Source organism: Rissa tridactyla, chromosome 1 (assembly GCF_028500815.1).
Source record: "Rissa tridactyla isolate bRisTri1 chromosome 1, bRisTri1.patW.cur.20221130, whole genome shotgun sequence".
NCBI lineage: Eukaryota > Metazoa > Chordata > Aves > Charadriiformes > Laridae > Rissa > Rissa tridactyla.
The window spans coordinates 175,439,103-175,465,200 of NC_071466.1; the positions used below are offsets into that span (position 1 = coordinate 175,439,103).

A 26,098-nucleotide genomic window follows, 5' to 3' on the forward strand; every position below is an offset into this window, starting at 1 on the left:
GTTTCTAGCAACCTACCCAATGAGCCAAGGAACCGTTCCTTCCCTGTCAGCATTCCCCTTGTTATTGTACTTCCTTCATCCTGTCATACTACCGCTGTGGTGTGTTCAGAACTGACCAGATTGCACTCTACATATTGTACAATGAAGTTAGAGGAAGAGAAAACCTTACTCTCTCTTGTAACTTTACTGAGGAGCTTAAAAATATTAGGTATTTTTTACTGATCTCCCTAGAAATTCTGACACAAAAATCTCAGCATTAATATTTTGGCGTATCTATAATTCTTATGACCAAGTCAGAAACATTGAAAATACACACATAATAGTCTTCCTTTCTTCTCAGAAAATTGAAAGAAATTTCTATTTGAAGTATTTAAATAGTTTGAAGTAGTTTTAAATTTTTTTCCCTGTTATCTAACAAACTGATTCAGGATTTTTGATTTTGCAAACAGCAAGTTTTCCTGGGTAAAGTCTGGTAAACTGGTTCCCATTTTCACTGATAGCTCTGTCTGTATAATTTCTGGAAGATCAGGGAACCTATATCCTACTTAAAACTTCTCATGTGCTCGAACTTAGAAAGTTTCCTATCTCACCACAGGGCAGGAAATGAGGTTTATTAATGGTTGTTTTAAGGAGTATTGTAAGGGTAGTAGAGGATGAAAAGAGAAAGGCTACTAGAGCTTTTCTCTTATGTCAGCCTTTTTTTTAACTTATAAAGATCAAGGAGAAAGAAGTGTTATTGCTGTGCTACCAAAATACAGCTAATCTGATGGACAGAGCACCAAGTGGAAAGTGGGAAATCTAGTTTGACTTTAAAGTTTGCCCTTTGATGCGCTGTGTAACTTTGTACAAGTCAATTCCTTTTGCTAGGCTCTCCACCATGGTTTGTAAAATCATGACAACGAACTTTTCCTTCCTTTGAAGAAGAAGAAAAAAAAAGTCATAATTATTTTTACTGGTAAACAGCTTCAATATTATTAGAAGGAGGTACACCTCTGCAAAGCTCAGCTACTGTTTTCCTGTATACATTTATAGCTACATTTTTCTTTCTCCAAGATCTCCAAGATCACTTTTTCTTTCTCCAAGATCACACATTTTTTAATACCTAGTAACTAACTTATCTTCCATTAAGAAATTTATAAACGTACAATTAATTCTTATGTGGAGTTTATGTGGAAATAGAAACAGTCATATTGTTTTTCAATCCAGTTTAGGTCTGTCCTGTAGTTTCTGTAAGAAATCTGCTGTGGTATTTGTATCACCACACATCTCTATTACTACCAACAATAAAAGAGAGTTGCCTTACTGAGGTAATGTCTATGAGGTAGCATGTTGGTCCAGTAATGATGACAGGTTCACTCCAGCTGATATTAATACTGTGAGGAGATGTGGCTAGAACAGTCACATTTTCTGGAGGACTGTCTGGAGCTGTAGAAAGAAACATGTATGCGAATCATGGTCAAAGACGTTCACAACAAATAACCCAGCAATTTTAGTGGCCAGTAGAGATTATTTTCCAATGTGAAAATAAAACTTTTTCACACATTTACCATTATACACTACTTAAATAATTATAAACTTTTTTTCTTTCTCATATATAAAACATACAGTGTGATTTAGAAACACATCTTTCATTGCAATTACTACAACTTTTCTAGAGTATGAACTGCCTACAAGTTCATCTTTAATTGAAATGATAGGGTTTTTTTAATTACAAGTTATTTATATGTATTTCACGACACAAGCAAAATATATACAACTATTTAGACAAATAGAGAAGCATAATATATTTGCTTATGTCAAACGAATCATTCAAACAAATTGTGAAAACACAAGTTCTTCTGCCTGCTAGAAAAAAATTTCCATCAAGGTTGGAAAGTACTAATGCAAATAATTTTATACAGAAAAAAAATATTTTCTATGTTTCGTTTCAACTTATTCTTAACATGTTGAGAAACTCTGGAAAACACACACAAAAAAGTGATAGGAATTGTAAGCGGGCAACAATGCTCACATTAAGAAATGGGATTTTCCTAAAATTTCCTTTTATCAAGGTGATATGTGAATTAACTTAGTTATTTGTTATTCATGAATAAGAAATGAATGGAATCATAACAACAACATAGCAGTTCTCAGTAAGTGGTATTACTTTTTCATAGTGACCGTGGTAAATCTCAGGAAAATAAAATTTGGAATACTAGTGACAAGATTTATAGATAATGCCAGAACTTGGCTCCACGGTGCCTTTTTTTTCAATCTACCACAAAAAAATACAACTGTAATACATATCAGTGAACTGTCTGTTATAAAAAATGATAAAGCTCATCGTATCTATCCTAATCAGAAGACGCAGCCTCTTTTCTCAAACATGATTAATGCACAAATATGTATTTTTTCACGTTTAATCATCAGGTGAGAGGGCTTAATGAGTAAAATTGGAGACTATACAAGGCTACTTAGTTCTTTAGGTAGAAAACAGGTTAGAAAAAGGGAAAATAGCATGGGAGGATGAATGTAGCTATTTAAATAAAGTGCGAAAGGCTAATAAAGAGAAATCATAAAATTTTGCACTGTGAAGGTGAAAATTTTGCACCACGGTTGCAGAATAAACCAGGAAGATTTGGGAGTTGATAAGGTGCTATGAAGAGTTTAGGGTGTTGGATACGGGAGGTAGATTGCTGTGCTGAGATTAGCAGGAATATACTAGACTTTGTAGGCAGGATCAAATTCAATCATTGGAAGCAGTCCTCAAAAATACTGAATAGCACAGAAGAACTGAATGAAGAGCGTAACTGAATGACCCACGAAAGCACATGAGGGGTGGTGAAAGAGGAGACTGCTCGGAGAAGGCTGGCTGACGAGTGGGGAGCTAGAACAGATAAAACAAAATACAAGGGCAAGCATGTTCCCTAAAAACTAGCATTAGCACAAATCAAGCTTCTTTTGCAGGTAACGTATGTCAGGCTTGTTGCTCGGTGTGTTTTAGTGTAAACAATTCTTTCAGTAACTGTGGTAGTGGTATTACCTTTATCACCAGCTGCAATCTCTGAAAAACAGTATAAAATTATATACATAGCTTCTCACGCCTTAGTTTCCAAACCAACCAAGTTTACAAAGATAATTTTCCATTACTTTTTTATAACATTAACAGAGCATTTAATCTCTCTGTATATTTTTTTCAGAAGCCACATATAGGTTTATGCATTAGACAACGATGGTGTGAAATATTTTCAAAGCATAATCATCTCTACAAATTATCCAGCCTGAGATTATTTGTATGAATAATTTCCATATGTAGTTTATATTTGATACATTTTTAGATCCTTGCAAGAAAATTCTAATTGAGTATGCTGTTTTAAGATACTTATCTAAAATACATCTAAGCATTAATATCTATTTTATTTTCATCATGAAAAGTACAATACCAGACATTAATTGAATGATACTGAAATTTAGGAATATTTTCTGAAATAGCCTGTATAATTACAAAGAAAACTAGAAAATTAAATGTGTCTAAAGTGTCTCATGTCTTACAAAACCCATCATTTTAAAAACTGTGTTTGCTTCAGTGAGTAACTGCCACGTTCTGATTTAGGTTTGTTTGTGAAATGAATCTAGTCAATACGAGGCCATGATATCACTATACCCTTTCACTTATAAATCACAGCAATTTACTCAGTAGAAATGACCTAGTCTTATTCTCTCATTCCCCCATAATCCAATCACTTCCTCTCATAAGCGCTTTTCTCCTGGTTTTCACAATAATGCATTTTCTGTAACTAATAACCATCATTTCCTGATTATCATGCTTCTATCCTTGCACAGGAATGTGGGTCTTATGGAGGTCAGGGTCATCTTTCCCATCCATCTGTGTCCTGATGCTAAGGCAAGTGTGTTAGCTTGAAGATAAGTCTGGATAGCCCATCATTTAGCATAGCCCCCAAAAATAAGACCGAATACTCCAGTCTTCTATAAGAAATTCACGCTTGTGAGTTTGGTTAAGACCAGCTCTTTTTTTTTCTCTTCCCCAACAAAAATTAAGTGTGAGGTTCAGTTATTTCATTTTATAATCACCCAGGTTACTTTTACCTATATTTAAACATTTATATCTTATATTAGACCATAATTACTTTCCATTGTTTAGTTCTGAGACAATGAAAGGAACAAAGAAAAACAAGTTTCAGGCAAAACCTGCCAGAAGAAAAGGCACACAACAAGACATGAAATCTCATTGCTTTTCACCACACAGAAACACTTCTTTAAATATACCAAGCAACTGGGTATCAGTGAGGACTGGGAACGAAGGTGCTGAAAAGGGAAGCATAACCCTCTGCCCCATGCATCGATGTCCTAGCCTTCATGGGACATTTGAACATCTGGGATTTTCCTTTGTATCTCTGTATATCCTGGCATTAGGAGACTTGGCAGCTTACCAAAAAGCATTGCATTGTGTAACTGTACGAGATCCAAAATGAGATCAGTGATCTCACTGCCATTCATTTTCCACCTAACACTGACCCTCCAAAGTGATTTTTCTCTCAGAAAGCACAAGTTTGGCCAATCTTATTCTCCTTATGAATGTAAAAGTGAAACTCGGGGTAAGTGCAGGTGTGAAGGAAAAAGGTTTCCCTAGCTATGGAAAACATTTCTTGCCCTTTCCCTTACTGTGACACAACACTGTGATCTTCTGTGCTGGTAACTATATAAATCTAGGTTATGTTGAAAATATTTCATCTTGCAGAGTAGATTTGGCTCTTGGGTAATCCATCAGCTAAGTAATAACAGTGCCATCAAACTACTTTATGAGACAGTAGGACAATTCCTGCGAGGATAATCTGCAAGACAGAAGGCTGAATAGTTTATCTGTGTGATGTGAGAACTGGACTGTACTGAGAAACCTATAACATTTTCCACAGAGTAACGCTATAACCACTTTCGGTGTGGAACACAGACATTGCTTTTTGTTTGAAACTTTCAAATGCGTTAAGGAATCTTAAAAAGAATTCCTGTAGCCTTAAATTTACCTTCATAATGAGCAACTGAAATAAATAGCTAAAATCCTCACCTTAGTCACTGGATATTCAGAATTATTAGGTATTTCTACTTTAGCACAACAGCCAAATCCTCAGCAATTATAAAGAATACTTAGGGTTTCTGTTATGTATTTTTCACTGTTATTGAGATTTCATCTCTTTATATTCTGGCTACTGAGTCTACCGGTTTTCAGCTTAAATGCTGTAACTTCCTGAATATGAGTAACAATAATTATAGTATTTTTGTTAGGCTTGAGAGAAACATGCATTTCTGAGAACCCAGTTACTGCTGAAGAAAAATCATTTGACTATTATTTCACAACCAAGGTAACTGTACCTTTGGCAGAAGCAATGTCTTACAGAGGCATTTCTTGAAAATCAGAAACAGCGGCTAACTTCTGCCCTCAAATCTGCAAACACAACTTCCATTGATTTTATGGGCTAAGTACTCGGGCTATTTTACATAGCAGCTAAGCGCCCTTAAGCCCTAACAGACCATGTATATTGGCTGTGTACCAGCAGGCTAATCCAGAGGATGCTTGGCCCTGTCCACGAGGGAAAGGAGAGGGGGATCGACACCTGTTCTCTGGGTACGCTCCACAAGGCTGCCCAGAGTGCCGGCTCAGTTTTTTTGTGCATCCTGAATTTCTCTTCCCTGCTACACGCTGCACCCTTTGCAAAAGAAAGAGGGGAACTAAGGGTTTTTTAGTCTGCTGAACGATATTTCTAAGGACTAGTCTTCGGAAAGCGTGAGGTCAGGTACCTAGAGAACTGCCCTTGCTAAAGACCAGCCGCTGCTCAGGGAGGCTCCCAGCACTGCTGAAGCACGCCGGAGCTGCCAGCTGGCTACCCAGCTGTAACATGTCACCTTCCTCTTTGTTTTCCTCCTCAGCTGATTGCCATCACCCCAGGAAAAAGACCAGCACCCAGCCACGATAGCTGGAACAGCGCCCATGCTTCCTTGACTCTGTGGTGGTGTGTTTTATAGGCAGCTCATCTCTTGACGTGTCGCTGATTTAGCTCACAGGAAATTTGTCGCTGCCCACTTCCCTCACCACAGACACAGGCCAGCAGCCCCAGGCACTTGGGCTGGAAGAACTGGTGGAACTTTTTAACTTCTACCCCACCACCATTTGTTAAACTAGCTAACAGAGCACACAGAGGACCCACTGCTGAGAATGCCACTGTATTGGCTTGGAAAGGGCTTGTGCAGTCTAATGGGATTTTTGTACTTTTAACTACCACCTCCTCAGTGGGACTGATAGGAAACTAGGTCTTTCTTAAACTAAATTATCACTGGCCAGAGAGGAAATCGGGAAGAGGCTCTTACCTTTATGTGATTAGGTGTGTTTTAAACTGCCTCTCCCTCAGTTTAAATCCCCTGCTTTCCGAAATTCAGAAACAGTTTTTTGAAGAGAAGTATTTGCATATGTCAGCAGCTGAGATCTATCCAACTAATAGTAAGAAATCTCCCTAGAGCTGTTGGCTCAAGAGTTGCACAAATTCTGTTAGCTGTTTTCTGCTCCACCTGGCGTTATGTGGGTTTTTTGGTTTTGGTTGGTTGTTTCTTTTTTTTTCACTTTCATTTAAAATACTGCATTAATTTACAGGCATAGCATCCCCATAGGAACCGCTGGACAAAGAATGACACTGCACATGAGAATGACTACAGATGATTCCAGTGCTTCTCATTCCAATGGACTGCTTCTGTGCTTTACATGAAAAATGGGCTGTTGTGATGTTCACTATCACAGTGTCCAAATCTCTTTGCCCTTTGGGGCTTAGAATTTCTGTATTGCAATTTCTCATCTGCAAATGAAAATCATAGTATTTCCTTACCTAGTAGAAAAATTGTGAGGTATTTAAGGATAGAGGTCTGTATTACCGTACAGAGAGTACACGGATACTATGATGAGCATTATATAAAAGCCTCCTGGATTCACATCACCTAACTGTAAAAACAGGACCGGAACAAAATAAGTATGTGGACCATTGAATAGTCCTTGGTACACAGCTGTTTAAGTCCTTGGTATCTCTATTGTGATCACTTTGGAAAGGAGTGAAGGAGCTGTGATTTAGTTAGGCCACTCATGGTGGTTCTCAGTTGTTCTGCACAGGCCAGAGGCCGGATCTCTGATGTGCTCTGACCTAGGCTGGCTGTGGACTGGGAGGGAAGGTCATATGTCAACATGACAACTTCCTAAATAATTTATGTTTCACGTTCCGTTCTCTCAAATATCTAGTGATGACTTATCTGTGACAACTAACTCTTCTCTTACTTGGAAACTGAAATCCTCAGCTGAGGCATGACAGTTCTAATATGTGTCACGGCAGTCCTGTAGGTGTTACGTGGCTACTCTGATTTGTAATCTCTGTAGGTGGATATGGTATTGGAAAGAAATCTGAATTCCTCTGAAACTTATGACTTAAATTCTATTGCCAGGAATGTACAGCAGAATTTCAGGAAAGTGTTATGACATTGGAGTACAGACTTTAGTCCAGGAATTAAAAAAAGGACTACTTTTAATTGACGTACCCCACATGTGGAGATGGATTGAAAATGGCATATCAACCCATAGTAAGCAAAATTCAGACTTACCAATTCTGGATGTGGAATAGGGCTGAGGAATGAAATCGCTGTTGGTTAAGCAGTACATACAGTAGAGCATCCAAAAGGCATTAATATCTGAAGTAGTGTCAAGTATGCATACCTCCCACATGATTTAGATAATGATATTTCATACTTGAGGAGTTGCAATAAATCCTTATTAACTTCACCAATATTGTGCCTATGAAGAAATAACTTCTACCGAGTGGTTTTGCTTATTTAGGTGACTATCACATTGTCATAGCATTATGACACATGGCAAACCTCCTTACTTACAGCCAGGAAGTGTTTGTGTAGAAATCCAAGGTGAAGAACTGCCATAACCAACATTCGTACTGGCAGCAACTGCAAATCTGTACCATCTGTATTTTTTCAGTCCATACACTGTCTCTTCTATCCGGTCATCCACGACGTTTTCATATAAATATTGATGCATCTCATATTCAATACATTCCTTAGTTTCCCAGTCACTGCAGTGGATGGACTGTAGCTGTGTGGTAATCTTGTAGTTTTGAAAGTAGCCAAGGATAGATTTCGGTGATCTCCAATTCAAGGTCACACTTGTTGATTGCACATTGGAAAAAACAATATCCCTGGGAGCACTAGGAACTACAAATTAAAACACTTGTAACACATCTTCATTTGAATGAAGTGATTGCAACTATAACTGTTTTATCCCGTGTTAAATAAAATATTTTAATAAGCGTGTCTAAAGACCAAGATTCAATTTCATATGGTTAATAGGGAGTAATACCATTGGCATAAATCACACTGTACATATATAGGTGGCATACATTTACTGTAGCTTTTGAAATAAAGAAAAATACTTTTAGGTGTGTCATGCAGGGGCAGCTTCGAGAGGTGTGACTTTGCTCTTGCTACATTTGGGGCTATGTCTCAACTGAGGGAGGGAATATCGAGCAAAGTTATTTTCGGCCTACCCATAGCATCTTTTACTGCTGTTGCTAACTGGGATTCTCTCACTTAGAAATACTCATTTGTCCCCCTCTCTCTTGGCAATGTATGAAATCCTCAAGCAACACCTTAAGGTTTCATAAGTGTCCTGTTTCACCTTCTGAATGGAAAGTATCAATACATGCAATATGTTTGTCTATGTGTGCTTTACAAGCTGTTCAGCAAACAACAAATTAAAGGAACGCCAACAGGAAGAGCTAAATAATATGGCAATAGAAAGCAAAAAAAGAAACTTCCTATAAACTTTGCTCCCATGTATTTATATACATACATATATGTTGGTATGCACAGGTCATATTCATGTGTATGAGACAAAAGTAGCGCATGTATGTACATACACACATATACACACATGCACGCACATTTATCCGTATCTATATTAAGCCACCGGTGTACTCCCAGCTCTTGCAGACTGTACGCAACATATGGTTTTGTGCTATATCACATAGTCATACAGTAAGCTAATATTATCTCTAAGACTCTGTAAGATAATACTAATACTGTCTGTGGCAAAAACTGTGCGGAGAAATCAGCTCAGAAATCATTTTGTGCACTTAGCTTTAAAGAGTGCTTTAGAGTCTTTGGGGGAAGAAGTATCACTGGTAAAAGAAAAACACACGATACATCCCCAAACTGAAACTGAAGAAGCCCCAAGGCTTACATAAAGAATAAAAGGATCCCAGACCAACATTACTGGGAAGAAAGAGAAAACCCTCCATTTTTTTTCAGCCTTGTGGGAATATCTGATCTCTGCTTTCATCTGCAACAATTTGTTGAAAAAAATCATCAACAAGCTGAAGCCTCTCCACCAAAGATGAATATTTAACAAGAGATGTAAATTCTGAGTCAAACCAAGCTGTGACAATGAAAATATTGAGAAATTCAAATCTCGTCAAATGAGCCCAAAGCAGATGGACCCTGCAGAAGAGGGGCCAGGCACAGCAACCATGGGTGAAGCTTCCCTGAGTCCTTCTGCTCAGCTCTCACACACACGTACACAACAACAGCTCATGACACAACAGCCCCGTGGGCTTGCACCCTGCTACACACTAACCAGACACAGAACAAGAGCAATCTGTCTCAAGAAAAAATCTTCACTAGAGACAACTTTCACCATCATACTCAGTGCTATCAAAATGAAAGCTGTTTTGCTCTGTTGTTGTTAGCATGAAGTACAGGAAGTAGTAAATAAAAACAAAACAGGCAGTAACAGTCTCGCTTGATCACAGTTTTGGAGATATAATACTCAGTTTGCCCACTTTCAAAAGAATAAACACTGCAATATTTTCATAATAGCTCTATAAACTGTATTTGCTACTTGTGTAAATTAGAAGAAAGGGCTTAGTTTGATCATTAATTAATGGAAAATAAAGGCAGAGAAATGTTAAATGTTTAGTATAAAAAAAAAATCTGTATTTTTCCTTAAAAAAATCCTCTACTATATTGTAATATAAGCTATTAATATCTGATAGGATACTGCAAAGAATATGAATCTTACACACTCAATTATGAGGATGATAAAATGTGGGATAGAATGGATAAAACTATTTAAGCGAAATAAAAGTTACCACCCAGTCTCACTCTGAACTTGAATTATAGTATTTTTAAGACCCAATACTATATATTCCAGGAATTAAAAAATTAGGAGTCAGCAAATTCCAAAAACATCAGCACAGATAAAAATTAAAAGAATTTAAGAAAATTCAATTCTCCTCCTTCTCACTGAGAGGAGATTACTCTTTTTTTGATAAGGAATATGACTTCACCTTCTGAGGCACATGACTCCAGGTACTCTTGCTGCGATAGGAACAGCCAGCATTGGCAGGTTTGGAATAAAAATGTGGAAGTACGCAACATGGAGATGGAGACCACTGGTTCTAATGCCTCTTAGTCTACCATTACAAACTTCCACCTGCTTAAAACTGATTATTGGACTATACTCCAATTTAAATGAAAGACTGGATCAAATACTGAAACAGGGGCTTGGAATAAAATAGATGGCAACTGGTTGCTTGCTGGGTGCCAGGAAGAAGATGGAAATATACCTTCACTTGCTCAAATGTGCAGCTGGTAGAGCCATGGCTGGCACAACTGCAGTCTTTGCACCTAAAACAAGTCAGGTTAAAGAGGCTAGTCACAGGCAGAAAGAGCAATGCCCATATTCTAGACAGCATAGTGGGCTTTCCTTCTCAAGGAGAGTACCTTGTTCCCCCAGTTTCAACATGGATGATGCTACCAAAAAGAACTGAGAGCCAGCAACGTTGCAGTAAAGATGGAAAAGACACTTGGCAGTTTCCCTGAACTAGAGATTATATCAGGAAAAATAACAGTGGTTCTGATTTGTAGGCTCTCACACAGACCAACAAAAGTCTAATAAAGCCATCCTCCATGAGCTCTCCTTGTATTTGGTGGAAAGAGACAAACTCCCAGACAGCGAGGGAAAGAACGGGGTGCAGGAAAACGATGTTTCTTTTTCCATCTGTCCCCTGGAAAAGTGACCTTTTTCCTGCTGACTACAGAGGGAACCCATGCAAATTACTCTCACAAGGCTGAAGACAGTCTCTGTGATGATCCTAGTGAGGAATACTACATCAAAACCACCATTTTGAAAGATAAGTTTGCAGGTATGAAGATAACAGATTAGTCAAGTACTTCTTCTTTTCTACAAAATCTTTTGTTTATATTTTATGTCATCATTTTTCCAGTTTACTAAGACCCATACATGCAAAATATTTCTAACCTACAAAAGAAAGGGTCAGTCAGCAGAAGATGTAGGAAAATTTTCTCCATCAATGCCTAGACAGATCTTTAAAATGGAATCAAAGCCTTAAACATTATTCAGTTTAAAATCTAGTCCATTTTATCTCATTGCTTATATAGATAAATAAAATATAAATGTAATCCCTCATTAGAACAAATGAAAAGATGTGACCTGAATCCGGAGCAAATCAGAGGTTTGCTCCGAGGGCGGCAGTGAGGAGCAGTGACACCCAGTGGCACAGTCTCTCTTGCACTTGATGATTGCGTTCAGCGAGACAATTTCAAGACAACTATGCTATTGGGTTACAGATACAAAGAGGATTACAATTACTCTAGCATGGAGAATCAGGTTTCCATTCCTCAAGAATGACTAAAATTCCCCCAACTTTTTCTGTCCACAGATGGTACTGATTTGAACAAACCATTCCATGCTTCCTAGAGTAATCATGCAGCTTGTTTAAATTTTCTAAACATGACTCAACAATGATGAAGTGATCACTGTTCACACTAAAAACAATTAAAGCCAAAAACTGCATCTTTGACAATTATGCTTTCAGATTAAATTGGATCTGTAACAAAGATTTATGTTACCTGCTCTTACACACGGCTGCTTTGATAAGTGCTGAACAGGAACTTTATTATTATTCTTGGTTTCCAGGAAGGCATGAAAAGGCATGAAAAAGGCTGTGTTTGTGGTGGTGTAAGACACTGATAGTCTAGGACTGTGCTCTGATTTGCTAGCTGGCATTCTAGTGCTAATCCCATATTTAAATTTCCCAGGAATCACAGGTAGGTCCGCTCAAGTGTCATCATCATATATCTGACAGTCTTTCCCTATTGAATTATATTGCATTTGCTATAATTCAGCTAGCTCTGGGAGTTGGGAGTTTTTCAAAGTCTGAAATTTTTGGTGCAATGTACTCTATCATTTTCCATTTAATAGCTTTTAATTCAGCTTTTGAAAGCCAGCTAGGGAGCTGGCAGAGAGGCTGGCCATGAAACGACGGTGAATTCAGTTTCTGGACTGGAGGAGGAATGAAGTATTTTCAGGTTCATCCACCATTGTTCGCATGATGGCCAAACTCCAACGAAAAGTGCCTGAAGCCAGATCCACATGGGATTTTAAGCTCCTAAAACCTATTTACGTGCCTGAACTCCCACTGAAGTTGACAGGAAGCTAAGCACCTAAATAGAAGTTACTTTCACAGATCTTGGCCCTGGTTCCCTACGCTCATCTGGCTGCAATGCTAATCAGCCCGTCCAAAGCTGGTGGACTGTTCTGAGATTAAGTTTTTATTTGAGAACCTAAATGAAAAGAAATTCCTGGTAGAAAAAGTACTAGGACTGCGCAAAGACTCAGATCAAGTTGAACGGTGCCACTGCAACTGGTTTAAACCAACAGAAATACTCAGTAGAAAAAAATCTTACAATGCAAAGATAACCTAAGGGCAGTAAAGGACATACACACAAAAAAAATCTACTGAGAAAAGAGAGAAGTTACGGCATTCTGTAAAGACTTCTGTGGAAAGCAATGACTACAGCTGCGCGGGCCGGGAACAGAAGACGGTAATATGATATGGCATAGTTCCTAACGAAGTTAATAAAAAAAAGTCTGCCTACAGAACAGCTGCTTGTAGCTGGAGTTTGGATTAAAAGAACAGCGGCAGCCTAGAAGTCTGTTGGGTGGTATTAAGAGCATCAATAGGAAGAAAGTGAAGAACAAAGTAGAACAGATAGCAACGGGCACACAACGACAGTCTTCAGAAAATGGAGGCATCTGAAAAGAAGATGAATATTCTGTATTGGTTATCTCTATTAATTTTTGAAAGCTTAGTTACCCAAAGGAGTTCCCTGGGTTAAGCTGACATCCCTGATCATATTCAATAGTACTCTAGTATAGACTGCTAATTGCAGGGGGACTCATCATGATACAAAAGTCCTGCTCAGTATGAACAAGGACATCACAAATACGTCCTGCATGATTTTACTAACATAAAAGTGTAAGAAACTGTAGACTATGTTTCCCATGACTTGGGACTGATACTATCAGACATGCTTTAAAGGAAATTGCACAGTTGAGAACACGTCTTAAGAAACCCTGCTTGGACTGTGTCTCTTAGTCCTAAGCATATTAGAAAATTCAGTCTCTAACTATGGGATCTAAGCACTGAAAAATCAAATTCTACATATCTAAGGAGAAATGCACACCTTGAAGCTAAGCTATAAAAGTAGTGAAAAGCTGTTAGTATTCCAGTCTGATATTAAATAAGAATGCTCAGCTTTCCGACAAATGGGACCACTGTTTACTTTTCAGCAATTTATTTTACCTGAAAATGCTTTCAGTGTCAGCTTTGTATGTATATGTCGCCACCTTTTATTATACATTAATCTAGAGTTGACTTAGTCCTTAAAAACATATTTCATTCATCCTACACTACATGATTCTTCTATTTTTATCTACCTGCTTATAAAAATAACATCAATGCAATTTCATTGGCAGCAACGAAGTGATCATTGCATTTGTCTAGTGAAGATTTGCCATAAACATCAAAGCCATTCGCTGACATTTGGATTTACCAACTAATCAGAAAATCTGAAAAAAAATAATCCACATTACATTAAATAAATAGAAATCTATTAAAATAAAAAATAATCAGTCATCTCGGAAAGAAGTGTTTCAAAGATTCTTAGTGATGATTCACTCTGCAATTTTTGGATGCTTTTACTTTAATACAGTTTGGAAACATGAAGCTGCAGCACTGATTGAACATATGAAACACACTGCTCTTATCTGTAGTAGTGACAAGTACACTGAAGCTCTTCCATGTCCAATGGCTTTGCGGTAGCTTGATTTTTCTGGATAACCAGGCCAACACACTGCAGTGCACACTGCACTGCACGTCATGCTTGGGGCCCTAAGGACCGCTTTAGGGTACGGACTTAAATATTTTTTCCAGTGCATTATGGTCATCTGTAGCTCTCTTCACAGGTTAATAAGGAAATTCATGTAACTCCAAGTCATAGAACTGACATGAGCTGCCACCTCCTACGAAACAGATTTATAGTGAAGGAAACAGAGCATTATCCTTGGATACGAAGAAATCTTTAAGCCCACGCTATGTTTTTGTGCTCCTCACCGGCCTGGACGAAAAGAAGACCCACATCTTCCAATGGGCAGCTCCATCCTGCACGTACAAACCCAGAATCTTTAAAGGTTCCACTATGGAGAGACTAAACACGGTTTGTGCACAAGTAACAACAGATGATGATAATTTGCCACCTCCACACTAAAAGACGTAAGAAACTTTCCCATTACGATTCCTTTTAGGCACAAGGCATACTTCTGTGTATAGCTACAAGATGGTATGGGCCAGCAAAATTAAGCACACATTAAATTAGAAAATGTTTCCTGGACACATTCCTAGCCATATTTCTTTTAAATGTAAGTTATAAATGAATCTCTGTTAAGTAGAAAACAAATGGTAAGGACTGCCACTGCAGTTCCTAGAACTTGTATTCAGGTATAGTATTAAGTAGGACTAGCAGTAAGGAGGGAAAAATTACTCTGCATATCTTAATACTATAATAAATATGATTAGTATTTTCAGAGAAGAATAAAAATCCTATGAAGAGAAATCTAACTGAAACAAACTGAAAGCAGCAACAGTTTTCTTTTGATTATCGATGCTTTGAACCCCCCAAGTGGCTTGTTAATTGTTTTATTTTTTTTCTTAACTGAATGACTATTACACCTCTCCCAGACTTGTGAGTTAACTGAATCTTCACAGCTTTAGTATGCCTTTTGGAGAAATTTCCTACCATTTTATGCCTCTATCTCCCTTCCAAAACCTCACTCAACCTTGATGAAATTTCATTTTAATATGTCTGTTTTCTTGAAAATTATCCAAGGATAGCTATTCAGTCATAAAATCCTAATTCATTTATGCATGTGTACTTGTTATATTATCTTTCATACTCTGTATAATATATTGAAATACGAAGTGATATTACCACTACAAAGTTGACAATTTTTATAAATACTGCAACCTGGCAGAAGTGGTTTACCATGACAATGGAGCTAGATTAGACACAAAACACTACTAATCTCCTCATAAATTTAATCTTCATGATTCATGTTTAATTGTACCCAAATACGAACAAATTTACCTCAAAAAAAGGGCAAATAATCTTGCTAAGAATGTAAAGGTCAAACACTATGCAGCGAGACACAGAGCCAAATTCGATTTCACTTTATGTCAGAAATAAATGCATTGTCAGTGACTCAGTGCTGGTTACATATTCTGTGACTAATCTTAGACCACCATAAATAAGAAGCTGACAACAGCTATAAAACTGTTTCCATTCCTAACCATGAATCTCCAATTCCTAGTACCCAGTCACCACAAAACAATTCATGCAAACACACAGTTAAGGAAATGTCCTAATAATAACTAGTTTGTTGTAAATATGACTAAGCAACAACACACAAGCCAATGCTAAAACAGCAAGAAAGGGTCTGTGCAGTGTATGTGGCAAAAAATATATGTATTGTAGTACAAACCCTTAGGAAAACTCCCAGTGATAAGACACATAACCCCATGTTGTCACAAAATAAAGTCTGGGTGTTTTCTCCTGCTGGCACAACTCTATGTAACATAGACCACAACAAACTAGCAACCTGTCTCTCAAGCCCAGGCTTAATACCACATCCACAGCTTCTCCAGGCTTTCCTCAAGCCCTAATTAATAGCCAACCCCCAATTTCTCAGAATTCCCAACAATTAACTTTCCCAGGTGCCAGGCTTCTTTAACACCATTAGAAGCCTTTCCCCCATCCTCCAAGAAGTGAGGTACCTGGGAAGCCTCTTGGTCTCCTCTGTCAGAGGGTAACATGTCCTCTATAAGACTATCTCCAAAACCTTCAGGTTTTGGATGAGTCCAGTTTTAATTGTGCATCGGCCCACCTGTCTGCACACTCATTCCCAGCTTCAGTTTTCCTCAGGCTCTGAGTCTGGGCTCGCTGTTCAGCAGCCCTGATTTAAAAGAAAGGGTGGAGAGTTATGACTGCAGTTGAGAAGCGTACTGAGGTGCACACTCGCACACACACGCATACAGCATCGCCATTAAGCTCACTACACTATTTCCAGCAAATACTGTAAGATATGAGTATGCTCATCTCTACTATTTAATCAATGCTTCCTTCTGAAGTGGATTTTGAAACCTGCTGATGGACAGAAGTTTCTGAGCAAACAAGAGGGTGGATGACCCAGGCAGAAGTCAAATCGCCAAAGAGCCAGACTGGAGGGCACCAACAGGAATCAGAAAATGGCAGAACGTAAAGGGGGCCTGTTGTTGATCAGGAAGCCAATTCAGAGAGGAGATTTTTACCAGAAAAAGGTATGGATGTGCCACCTCATTGTTCAGATAGGGAATGTGGCCCGGCTTTAGTGGGATGGACCTTATTACAAGGAGGGGCAGTCATCAGAGTACAGCCCTGGCTATTTTCACAATGTTGGCCACATTATGCCTTCAAGGAGCTGCTTTGCTTGTCCTCACCTGGAGCTCAGCCATTTGATCTGGAACCAAAGCAGCAATAGTTCAGCTGACGATACAGTCGTGGTCTAGATTCAATCAGACATGCACATCCGCAAGTCTAATTTTAAGACGTGGAAATCAAAGTTCCGAGCAGGGCACTAAGGCTTTGTGAATAGGAGAGATCCAAAGGCTGAACCTAAAGCTGCTCAGGAAGCTACCAACAGGAAGTCTAAGCATAAGGGTAAGTTTGATCTCCTCCAAGTTTAGATGTCTGATTCAAGTCTGCACATTAGAACTGCCCCTTCATCTTGTCATCCAGAACCTAAAACCTGTCACTGACACAGATTCTTCTATTATTTGCCAGAACTGAGCAGTACTCACTCTTTCAGTTGAAATATATATGTGAATGAATGCTGCCACTCATCTTTTAAGTTATTCAATAACGTAGTAATTAAAGTATTATGAAAGTTACATTTGTTTCCTATTTTTTATTGTTATACTGAGCTATCACTGAAGAAGAAAAAACCAAGAGAAATAATCCCAAGAGTAGAAATTGCCCCTAACTAGGAAAGAGAGCTGAAACAGGCATTTAATTCCTGGATTGGGCACTGGGTTTCCAGTTTAGAAGCTAGGTACATAGCTATTTACACAGAAGCAACACCATATTTTGCACAGAATTTCATCTACGAGTGCATAAGGAGGGTTCAGATGGCAGATGAAAGCACAGCCAGGATCAGGTGAAGTGTGAAGTGTGTGTGTGAAGAGAGAAAGGAAGATAGATTTTGGGCAACAATTTTTGACTCCAATGCCAAAAAAACTGCCTACGTTTTTCTTTGGATTTAGCTCATAATTTTCTTTGTTGTTAAAAAATCCTATTCATCAAGAGTTAGGACAAAAGTCTGCCTCAAGAAGTTGCATGCTTCTTAATTGCACAAATTCTGAACAGCTTTATTGTTCTCAACACAGAAAAAGGTACTCTCTCTATGCTTCTTTAAATGGCAATTAATTCCATTCTCATTACCAAGTGTATTCTAAAACAGGAGAAAGAGGAAGCCCTGCCTCTCCTCACCCACTATTAGCATGAAATTTAAACAACAGAAGGATTTAGCCGCCTGAATTGAAACAGGTACTTCAGGGCTGCTTGTTTCGTGGTCATCATTTAAATTAAACAAAAGAATTAACTTGAATAATTTGTTACCTTTTTCTGGAAGCGTACTGGCATTGCATAACTGTTCTTCACCATCACCAGCAGATGTTGCAGCTTTTATTTTGAATTGATAGGTAATATTGGAAAGCAGATTTCTAAAAGTATGCAATGTATCATAAGATGAAAAATTTGCAGAATTTCCTTCGACTGTTATGATGTAGTGAGTAATTATACCGTTGGATGAAGCAGGAGGGTCCCACCGCACTAGGATCGATTGCCAACTCGTTGCAATACAATGAACATTCTGGACAGCATCTGGTACTTAAAAGACACACACGCACCAAAGATTAACATTCCCACACAATTAAAATGGTAATCACAGAACAATACAGTCAGAGAAGCAGACCCAGCCTTCATAGCAAGGGTCAAATATTCCAGTGGCAGAAAAATTGATACTGTAAAAGAAACACATCGAGAGAACAAAAATATGTCTTTGTCCTCATTAGACAGTTCCTTTCCAACTACTATGAACATGCTAGTACTTGAAAGAGAAGAAGCCATCTATCTGGCTTTTTCCTAGTTGTGTGCTACAGTTTTAGTTTTACAGCTGCTCATATTTTCCCCATGTTTTTTTAACCAAAGTGTAGTAAAACATACACAGTAGCGTGAAACCCGTATACATAGTCCACAGCAGCATGAACAGCAGAAGTTCCTTATTTATGTTAGCTTTGTTTCTTTTAGGCACTGTATTATATCTCTTTCCTTTCAGCAGAGGCACGACCTGAGCAGAAGTCATGGGGCAGGTTTCAGAGCTGTCGTATCAATGCCATTACCTCAGTGTTCCCCATCTCCTTGCTGGTTCCAGCAGGAGAATCTTTTTTAAATGCTCATAAAAATTTAATAAAACACAGCAAACATTATACTCATGCTGAAAATAGAGCAATTACCTGTGAAAAACTGGTTAAATAGAACAATGAAATAAGGTATCTCAGAAAGGGCTAAAGTGCTGGCTGTACCCTCTAAGAGAAAATGAATACATAATGAGGGGTGCTGCGATCTACTTCCTCTATTGAAACGTGCCCAGGAATCCATAAAGTAGTGAAAAGACTGTCAGTGAGAGACCAGAAATAGAACAAAACACGTTCATATAGAGGTAAATTGATTTCTTTAAAATGATTCATTTTCTTTCCACAGTTCAAAGAAAAATCTTTTTTTTAAAAAGAAACATCTGCAGAGGAAAGAAAATTAACTGGCACTTTTAATACAGATTAGAGATTGAATCCTTAGATGAACTCAATGAGGAAATGATCCAGCAATTGCCCAAGATCTGGATTGGAGGGAAAGGAAACAACGCTGCAACTAGCTGAGCACAAAATCTGAGAAAAAGCTGTAAAATGACTAGACCATGCTCCTGTGGGCCATATCTCTTCAGTACTTCTCAAGAAAGTACCATGAGTATGCAATGTCAGTGAGGAAATGAGACAACTGATGGATGACCACGGCTGTTGGGCAGGACAACCTCCAGTTGCAGGGATCCAACAGCCAACCCGAACCACTTCAGTGATGGTCCAGATTTCTCATGGTGTAGCAACTGCCGGGTAGAATAAACAGCATAATTTTTCCTGGAACCCCTGCTTTATCAGCTCTGGAAAGAATATCTCACTGGAAGCGTGGTCTTGTAAAGCTGTAGTCACCATATGGGATCTTTTGATACCTTGTTTGCTCCCTTTTCTGTCAGTATAAAGGAACCTGGGAATTCAGACGCAGCCCCCTAATCCATGCTAGCTTTCTGTCACTGACAGCGCTTATAAAGTCCATGAGCCTGGGGATTGCTCTGACCCGGCAAAGGAGCTACAGTTTTCCACAAAGGCCAGTTTCAGAGAGCTCCTGGGCTCTCTTTAGTGAATGCTGAATATTCACTTTCACGTGATACAATTTTCCACTGTGAAACAACCTGCAACTTCAAAAGACATGTAGAAGGCACAAGACAAAACTGTACTTAATTAATTAATTAAGCCAGCTATATTGCATAATACTCCCCAGTTGTCAGGAAGAATAAGATCTAACAAATTACGATATTTAATTAGTAGCTAGCTTCCCTTCCCAAAATAAATTATAAAAAATGTTAAAAATTTGTATTTGTTTAATAAAATTTCCAGTTCATTTGCCAATCTTTTGTCCAGCTGCTTTCGATACTGCTAAAGTTTCAGTTATTTTCACAGGGATCTGAATTATCGCTTTGATCTACAAAGATCTAATTTTCCTCCCTTTATCTGTGATGCTATTAAAAGATTTATAGTAGCCATATAAGCCTCTCATTTCAGATGAGGACATTTCTAATTCTACACTTCCGACATCAAACTTCAAACCCAGCCTATCCGGTACAATAGGAATGTGAATCGGCGTTACACAGGCAGAAGACAATGAGATAGTGTTATGTTACGTTTTCTTTGGAGAGAAGAGGAAGACTGTTGTTCAGCCATACAATGAAAATATATATAAGCAGAACTGCAGCTTAGAAAAAGTCACGTCTAACCTGATTCCATCGTTGTAAACTGGACAGCATTACTGAACTGATTGCCATTCCCAAGCTTCGTAAATGCAGAGACACTGATAAAATAGGGGCTGAACGGTTCTAATCCAACAAGGTTTGCCTCATGGTTTGAACCTGAAACATTCTTAAGGAAGGAAAAATTATTAGTACGCAATTAATCTGTGTAAACATTGTGGGCCTCACCTTGAACCTACTGAAATGAACAGAAGATTTAGAGCCTTGCCCCTTCTACTCTGAGTAGCTTTCAGTCAAAGTAGTTCCTGAGCTCAACGAAAAAGAATGCAGGGTCAAATTCTTCCTTTCCTTTCTCCTCTCCCTCTTTCACTGTGGCTTGTAAGGAAGATATGCCAAAGGATGGGATCATAAATACCATAGCGCTGTTGGAACAGATCAATTCCACATATGCCTTTTTTTACCAATATTGAAAAATCTTGTCACCTCCACACCGCCACATCAACCCTCTCTCACCTCCTACTCCTTACTACACCTCTGCAGTGGAAGAGGTCATGGGTCATAGCTTCTCTTTTCTTTTACTTTACCTAAGGCAGACACACAGCTTTGAAACTAGCTATAAAACACAGTTCAGTTCCTGATAGCTGTTTTTCCCAGAGCATGCAAGGCATGTTTTGTGCAAATGTTGTGAGGGCTATAATAGCAGCAGGGAAAGAGCTGAATTCCAGCAAGAAAACCTTGTGAATATCTTGTGGGATCCAAGTTATGGCGCCTACAATATTTTTATATAAATTGCTCTGCCTGTCTTGCTGCCACAACCTAAACCTAATTTCTTGCCCATATGACATTAAAAAACATGAATAAATGTAGTGAATAGCAGAAGCATTCAAGTGCTCCGGCCAGGTTCCGTATTCTAATTTGGTTTGAGTCTGCCTCAGATGGATAGTGGGGAATAACCTTTGGTGGCCTCCATGAGCACCCAAAGAATGTGTTTCCAAAGGCAGTAATGGACCTCCTCACAGTCCTGTGTGCGCTATAGACTACATGTCTTAAACTCATAGCTCCTGCAGCAATGCCTTTTCCCTGCAGCTTTTACACGTCTCGGGTGAACAGAACTCAGTATATAGTTCCTAAGCCTGAGATGCAGTCCTGGCCTCAGCTTGCTGCCCTTACAGTTCACGGTGCCATCGTTCACATTTCTCGATGCCATCCGAGCAACCAGATTTAAGTAGGTATAAATGCCTTGATCAATTTTTGTATATAATTTTACAGCATCTATTTCAGTTAATTATTTTCAGCTATTCTTATTCTGCAAAAATAATAAAAAAAGCAAATCTCTAAACAATTTTTAAGTATTTTTCAAAATTACTAGGACAGTCTGTTTTCCTTTTTGAATCTCGAAAATCCACAGATGCTAAATAGCTACCCAAAGAGAGCCACAAAACAGTAACTTCTATTGTTTTCTATCATACACTGAAATATGAACTAAAGATCAATAGAACTCATCATTAAAGAAATACTAGAAGCTCAAAACCAAATTAAAATCCAACAAGCTTTTTTCTATCTAATTTTAAAAATGGAACTATAGGCGTGGTGGGAAGGTAAATTAACTGTCTTAACACATAAGAATTTAGAGGAGCTTCATAATTCTAGGAGAATAACAAACATTAAAAATATTTGTCATACATTTTGTTCCTAAAGCATGAAAAAAGTATGTATCTGCCCCCCCAAAATTTAAAGAATGTTAATTATAAACATACCTGAAAAAATATTTTTTCAGTGTTGTTTTGATAAATCTTAAAATTATATCTCATAATAACACCATTTGGCTGAGGACTTGGATCCCATTTTAGCCACACAGAATCTGCAGTGTAGTTGGTAATGGTCAAATTCTGGGGTGGAGCTAATGGCACTGCAAAAGAGAAACAGTCTTGAGTGTTTCAAATAATCCAGGCAAAACCAAACACTTTGGAGAAGCAAGAGAATATATGTACGTTTGTTACTATTTTTATCTGAACTCAACAAAACAGTATTTCATTGTTATATTAATTCTTTTCTTTCTTTTTAGCATGAAAAATTCCATTAACCTGGAATACATGTTTAGTCAGCAAGGGATCTTCTTAGAGAGCTAAGAAATCTGTCCATCACTTAAACATCCCCATTGTCAGAACTAAGGCATTTAACAAAAGTTGTATTATGTATATTAATGGAATGTGATATACTTTGCTTCCTATATCACGTATTGAGCGCAACTCAATATATATTTACAAGATATGTCATTTACCATGCAGATGAGAGGAGACCCATGTAAAGGAAACCTCAGGATGTGTCAGAAATATTTCCATGTTTCATTATTATTCAATTACGTGGGGGGATGAAGAGAAAGGTATTGTTGCTTCCTTCAAAACCCCTGACACTCGGCAAACTGTAACACATTCCAAAGACAAAAGACATTTCTTCTTGAAGTTATTTTTGTACTCCTATGCAGAATGTGACCTCCTTTTGCACACTGTGGTGGGAGGAGGAGAACTCAGAAGAGACTTCCCTTGTAGTGTTTCCTTCTTCTGAAAGCTCTTCACATACAGACCAATGGAAAATTAATCCTTCATCTCAACTCTCTCAGGTCTGATGTTCAGGTCTAAGATGTATAGGGCCAAAATTCCAAAGTTGGTTACAATTGAATTTGCTCACCTGACTCATCTGTGTAGAACTGAAGCACGGCAGATGGACCAGGTCCTTTTATTGTTCTTGCAGCTGCATAAATGCTGTATAATGTGAATGGTAGAAGGTCTTCCAAGATGATAAAATTATTTGTGGTAGAGAATGAATCATTTCTTTCTGGCCCAAATAAATTCAAATCATAACTTATTATAATACCACTCGGCTTAACAGGAGGGTCCCATGAAAGCATAACTGAGGTAATTGAAAGATTGGAAAACGTTTTGATTATAGGTGCTGATTCTGGGACTACAGGAAGAAATAAGAAAGAGAAAAACAAGGATAACTTCAGAAAAATATGAGTTACAATGAAAAATGTCTTTTAACTATCAGTTAAAGTTGTGCTCTAAGTGGAAAATTCTATTTCATGGTCTCAACACAGAAATGTGTAGCAGTTGTTTGTGTGGTATAACAAAAAAGCTTTAAGTAACATGAGAAAAATAAACACAATAATATTTTTCTCTTTTAGAAAGCTATTTGGTTTTTTTTTCTACATTTCCTTAGGAATGTATAAAATACTTATCTTACCATCTTCATCAGTTCGTATATGCAGACTTAGAGCATGCATTTCAGAAGATCCTTTGTCAGTGGCTGGTGTGATTTTCAGAATGTAATCAGTATATTTCTCCAGATTGTCAAAAATGATGCTTGTGTTGTAAGTAAGGAAAGACAATATCTTATTGGTTCCCAGTTGCAATAAACTTAGAGAAACATGAAAGAAGACTAAGCCATTTGGCTGGGATGGTGGAAGCCAGCTTACATTTACAGAAGATGAGGAAATGTTTTGATAGACCAGATTTTCAACAGAACCATCTGGGACTACAAGAGATAATAAGCAAAAAATAAATGCACGGATTACAGTAATAAAGAATCTAATAAAGGATCCAAAACTCAAACAGAAATAAATGTCCAAAGTAGATTAGTTTGTAAACCTCATTTGTAATATTTTGGACAACTTTTAAAAATCATTTATGTTTCATTTTCAAAAGCAAAATAATTTGAAGACATATATGAATAATCATCCTTTTTTAATTTGATTCATAAAATATTCTTAATGATAGTTTAAGACAGCATTTCTATTGCTCTTATCCAAAGAAGAAGCTTGTGAACTATGTTCTTAGTGTTACAAAGCAAAGACTCAGATCAAAATGTCTTACTTGCAAAGAAAAATACTGCAGTGCTGAAAACAGTACTTTCTGGATTTTTTTTAACTTTGCCATCATAACAGTAAAATAATTTTAAAGTTAGAGAACATTTAATAAATGGAAGTACTGATATTCACTGAACATTTAAAAAGGTATTAACTTACTATCCTGATCTGTATGCACGTCTATTATTTCACTGGTTTTGTTTCCATCTCCAAAAGCTGTGCTTGCAGTTAACCATAGAGTATAATGGCTGTATTTTGCCAAGTCATCCAGAACTGCAGACTGGGGCATATTGACATCACTGTCATTACTATGACTTGTGAAATTCTAAAGAAAAAAAAAAGTGTTGTCATTGAAAATATTATTTATTCATTGATTTCTCTTTCTAGTTTCCCATTTAGCCATCACCACGTGATATGATTCTCCATAGAGTTCAGGAGATATAAACCTTACCTTTGACTCTTAATAAGTCCTGATTTTTATTGAAATACTCAATTTATTGTAAGATGTCTATTGTTACTCCTTGTAAGTACTACAGAGTACTGAATTCTCCTCCTGTTGTTTGTAGTTGATGAATGTCAATCCATCTTTTTTTAAAACACATTAAATATGGGATATCGCAATCCATATTGCAACAAGAAAACAACAAAAAAGCTGCAAATTGCTCATAGATTACATGATCACACATGTGATTGCCTTGCCTGACCTGCATGAAGCAAATCAAAGGACTTCTCTCACTTTATTCCATTTTTATGAGAGCAGTTCTTACAGAAATTGTCTCATTCTGAATTTAAAACTTCCAGTGGCAGAGATTTCACCACAACAATTGACAAACTGTTCCTTTTGTTAAATGTCCTTCCCATTAAAAACATGCCATTGTTTCTAATGCACACGTCTGTACCCAGTGGATTGTGTTAAACTGAAGGAACTGACAGAATTTCTTTTCCTTGTGCGGTTACTTGCTAACAAAAGGATTGCACCAGAACCAAGTCCCACTTTCTTTTGAACTACATAAAAAATTCCACTAAAACTGTGACTGTTGCAGTAGGTTTGTGCTCTAGATCAGTCCCTCTGAGGACATTATTCCTGTTTGGAATGAACCATTTTGGAAACTGAAAAGGGACAAAAATAAATCAGATTAATTATGTATTGTGAGCTATGCCACATAACTGGATGTGTCAAATCACCCACTGCTTTATGGGAACCTCACTTAGATGATCCAAAGCTGTTTGATTCATGATTTGCAAACTGTGGAGAGTTCATGTACCCCATAAGCATATTCAGCTCCAGCATTGGGTAGGAAGTCAAAGCTTTGGTCCTGATTTGAAGAGTCAGTATCACTCCTCTCCAGCAGCCACACTGCCCTGTTGAGCAGATGACACGGGCAGCACTTCTCAGGACCAAAAAAGTCCTCCTAATTTTTCTACTCAGCAACATTTTCATGGTGAACTGGATTTTGCGCAACCCCCTGATGAATTGCCTTGTACACATTCCAGTTATTTGGCCTGCCAACTATTTTTGGTGCTACATCTTATTCGCACCTTCCATCTCCTTAAAATCAAAGCTGGCTTTAAATTAAATTATTTCCTAAAAAAGAGAGGCTGAGATAGCAGACTTACTAAAACAGGAGGAAGAGACAGTAACATTTGCATATTTAAATTCAGAAATACCA

General features: G+C 37.8%; 1 protein-coding gene across 2 annotated transcripts in view; it reads right to left on the bottom strand.

Annotated features, from left to right (window-relative positions):
* PTPRQ (protein tyrosine phosphatase receptor type Q) overlaps nt 1-26,098 on the bottom strand; it is a 139,494-nt gene that overhangs the window by 44,511 nt on the left and 68,885 nt on the right. For both annotated transcript variants that reach the window (XM_054224774.1, XM_054224768.1), the window contains exons 37-44: nt 24,588-24,753; nt 23,807-24,097; nt 23,252-23,527; nt 22,321-22,472; nt 20,591-20,732; nt 18,106-18,375; nt 7,915-8,247; nt 1,304-1,425 (exon numbers count right to left, since the gene is read on the bottom strand). In XM_054224774.1, the coding sequence (XP_054080749.1) occupies nt 1,304-1,425; nt 7,915-8,247; nt 18,106-18,375; nt 20,591-20,732; nt 22,321-22,472; nt 23,252-23,527; nt 23,807-24,097; nt 24,588-24,753 (1,752 nt within the window). The remainder of the gene's footprint in view (nt 1-1,303; nt 1,426-7,914; nt 8,248-18,105; nt 18,376-20,590; nt 20,733-22,320; nt 22,473-23,251; nt 23,528-23,806; nt 24,098-24,587; nt 24,754-26,098) is intronic.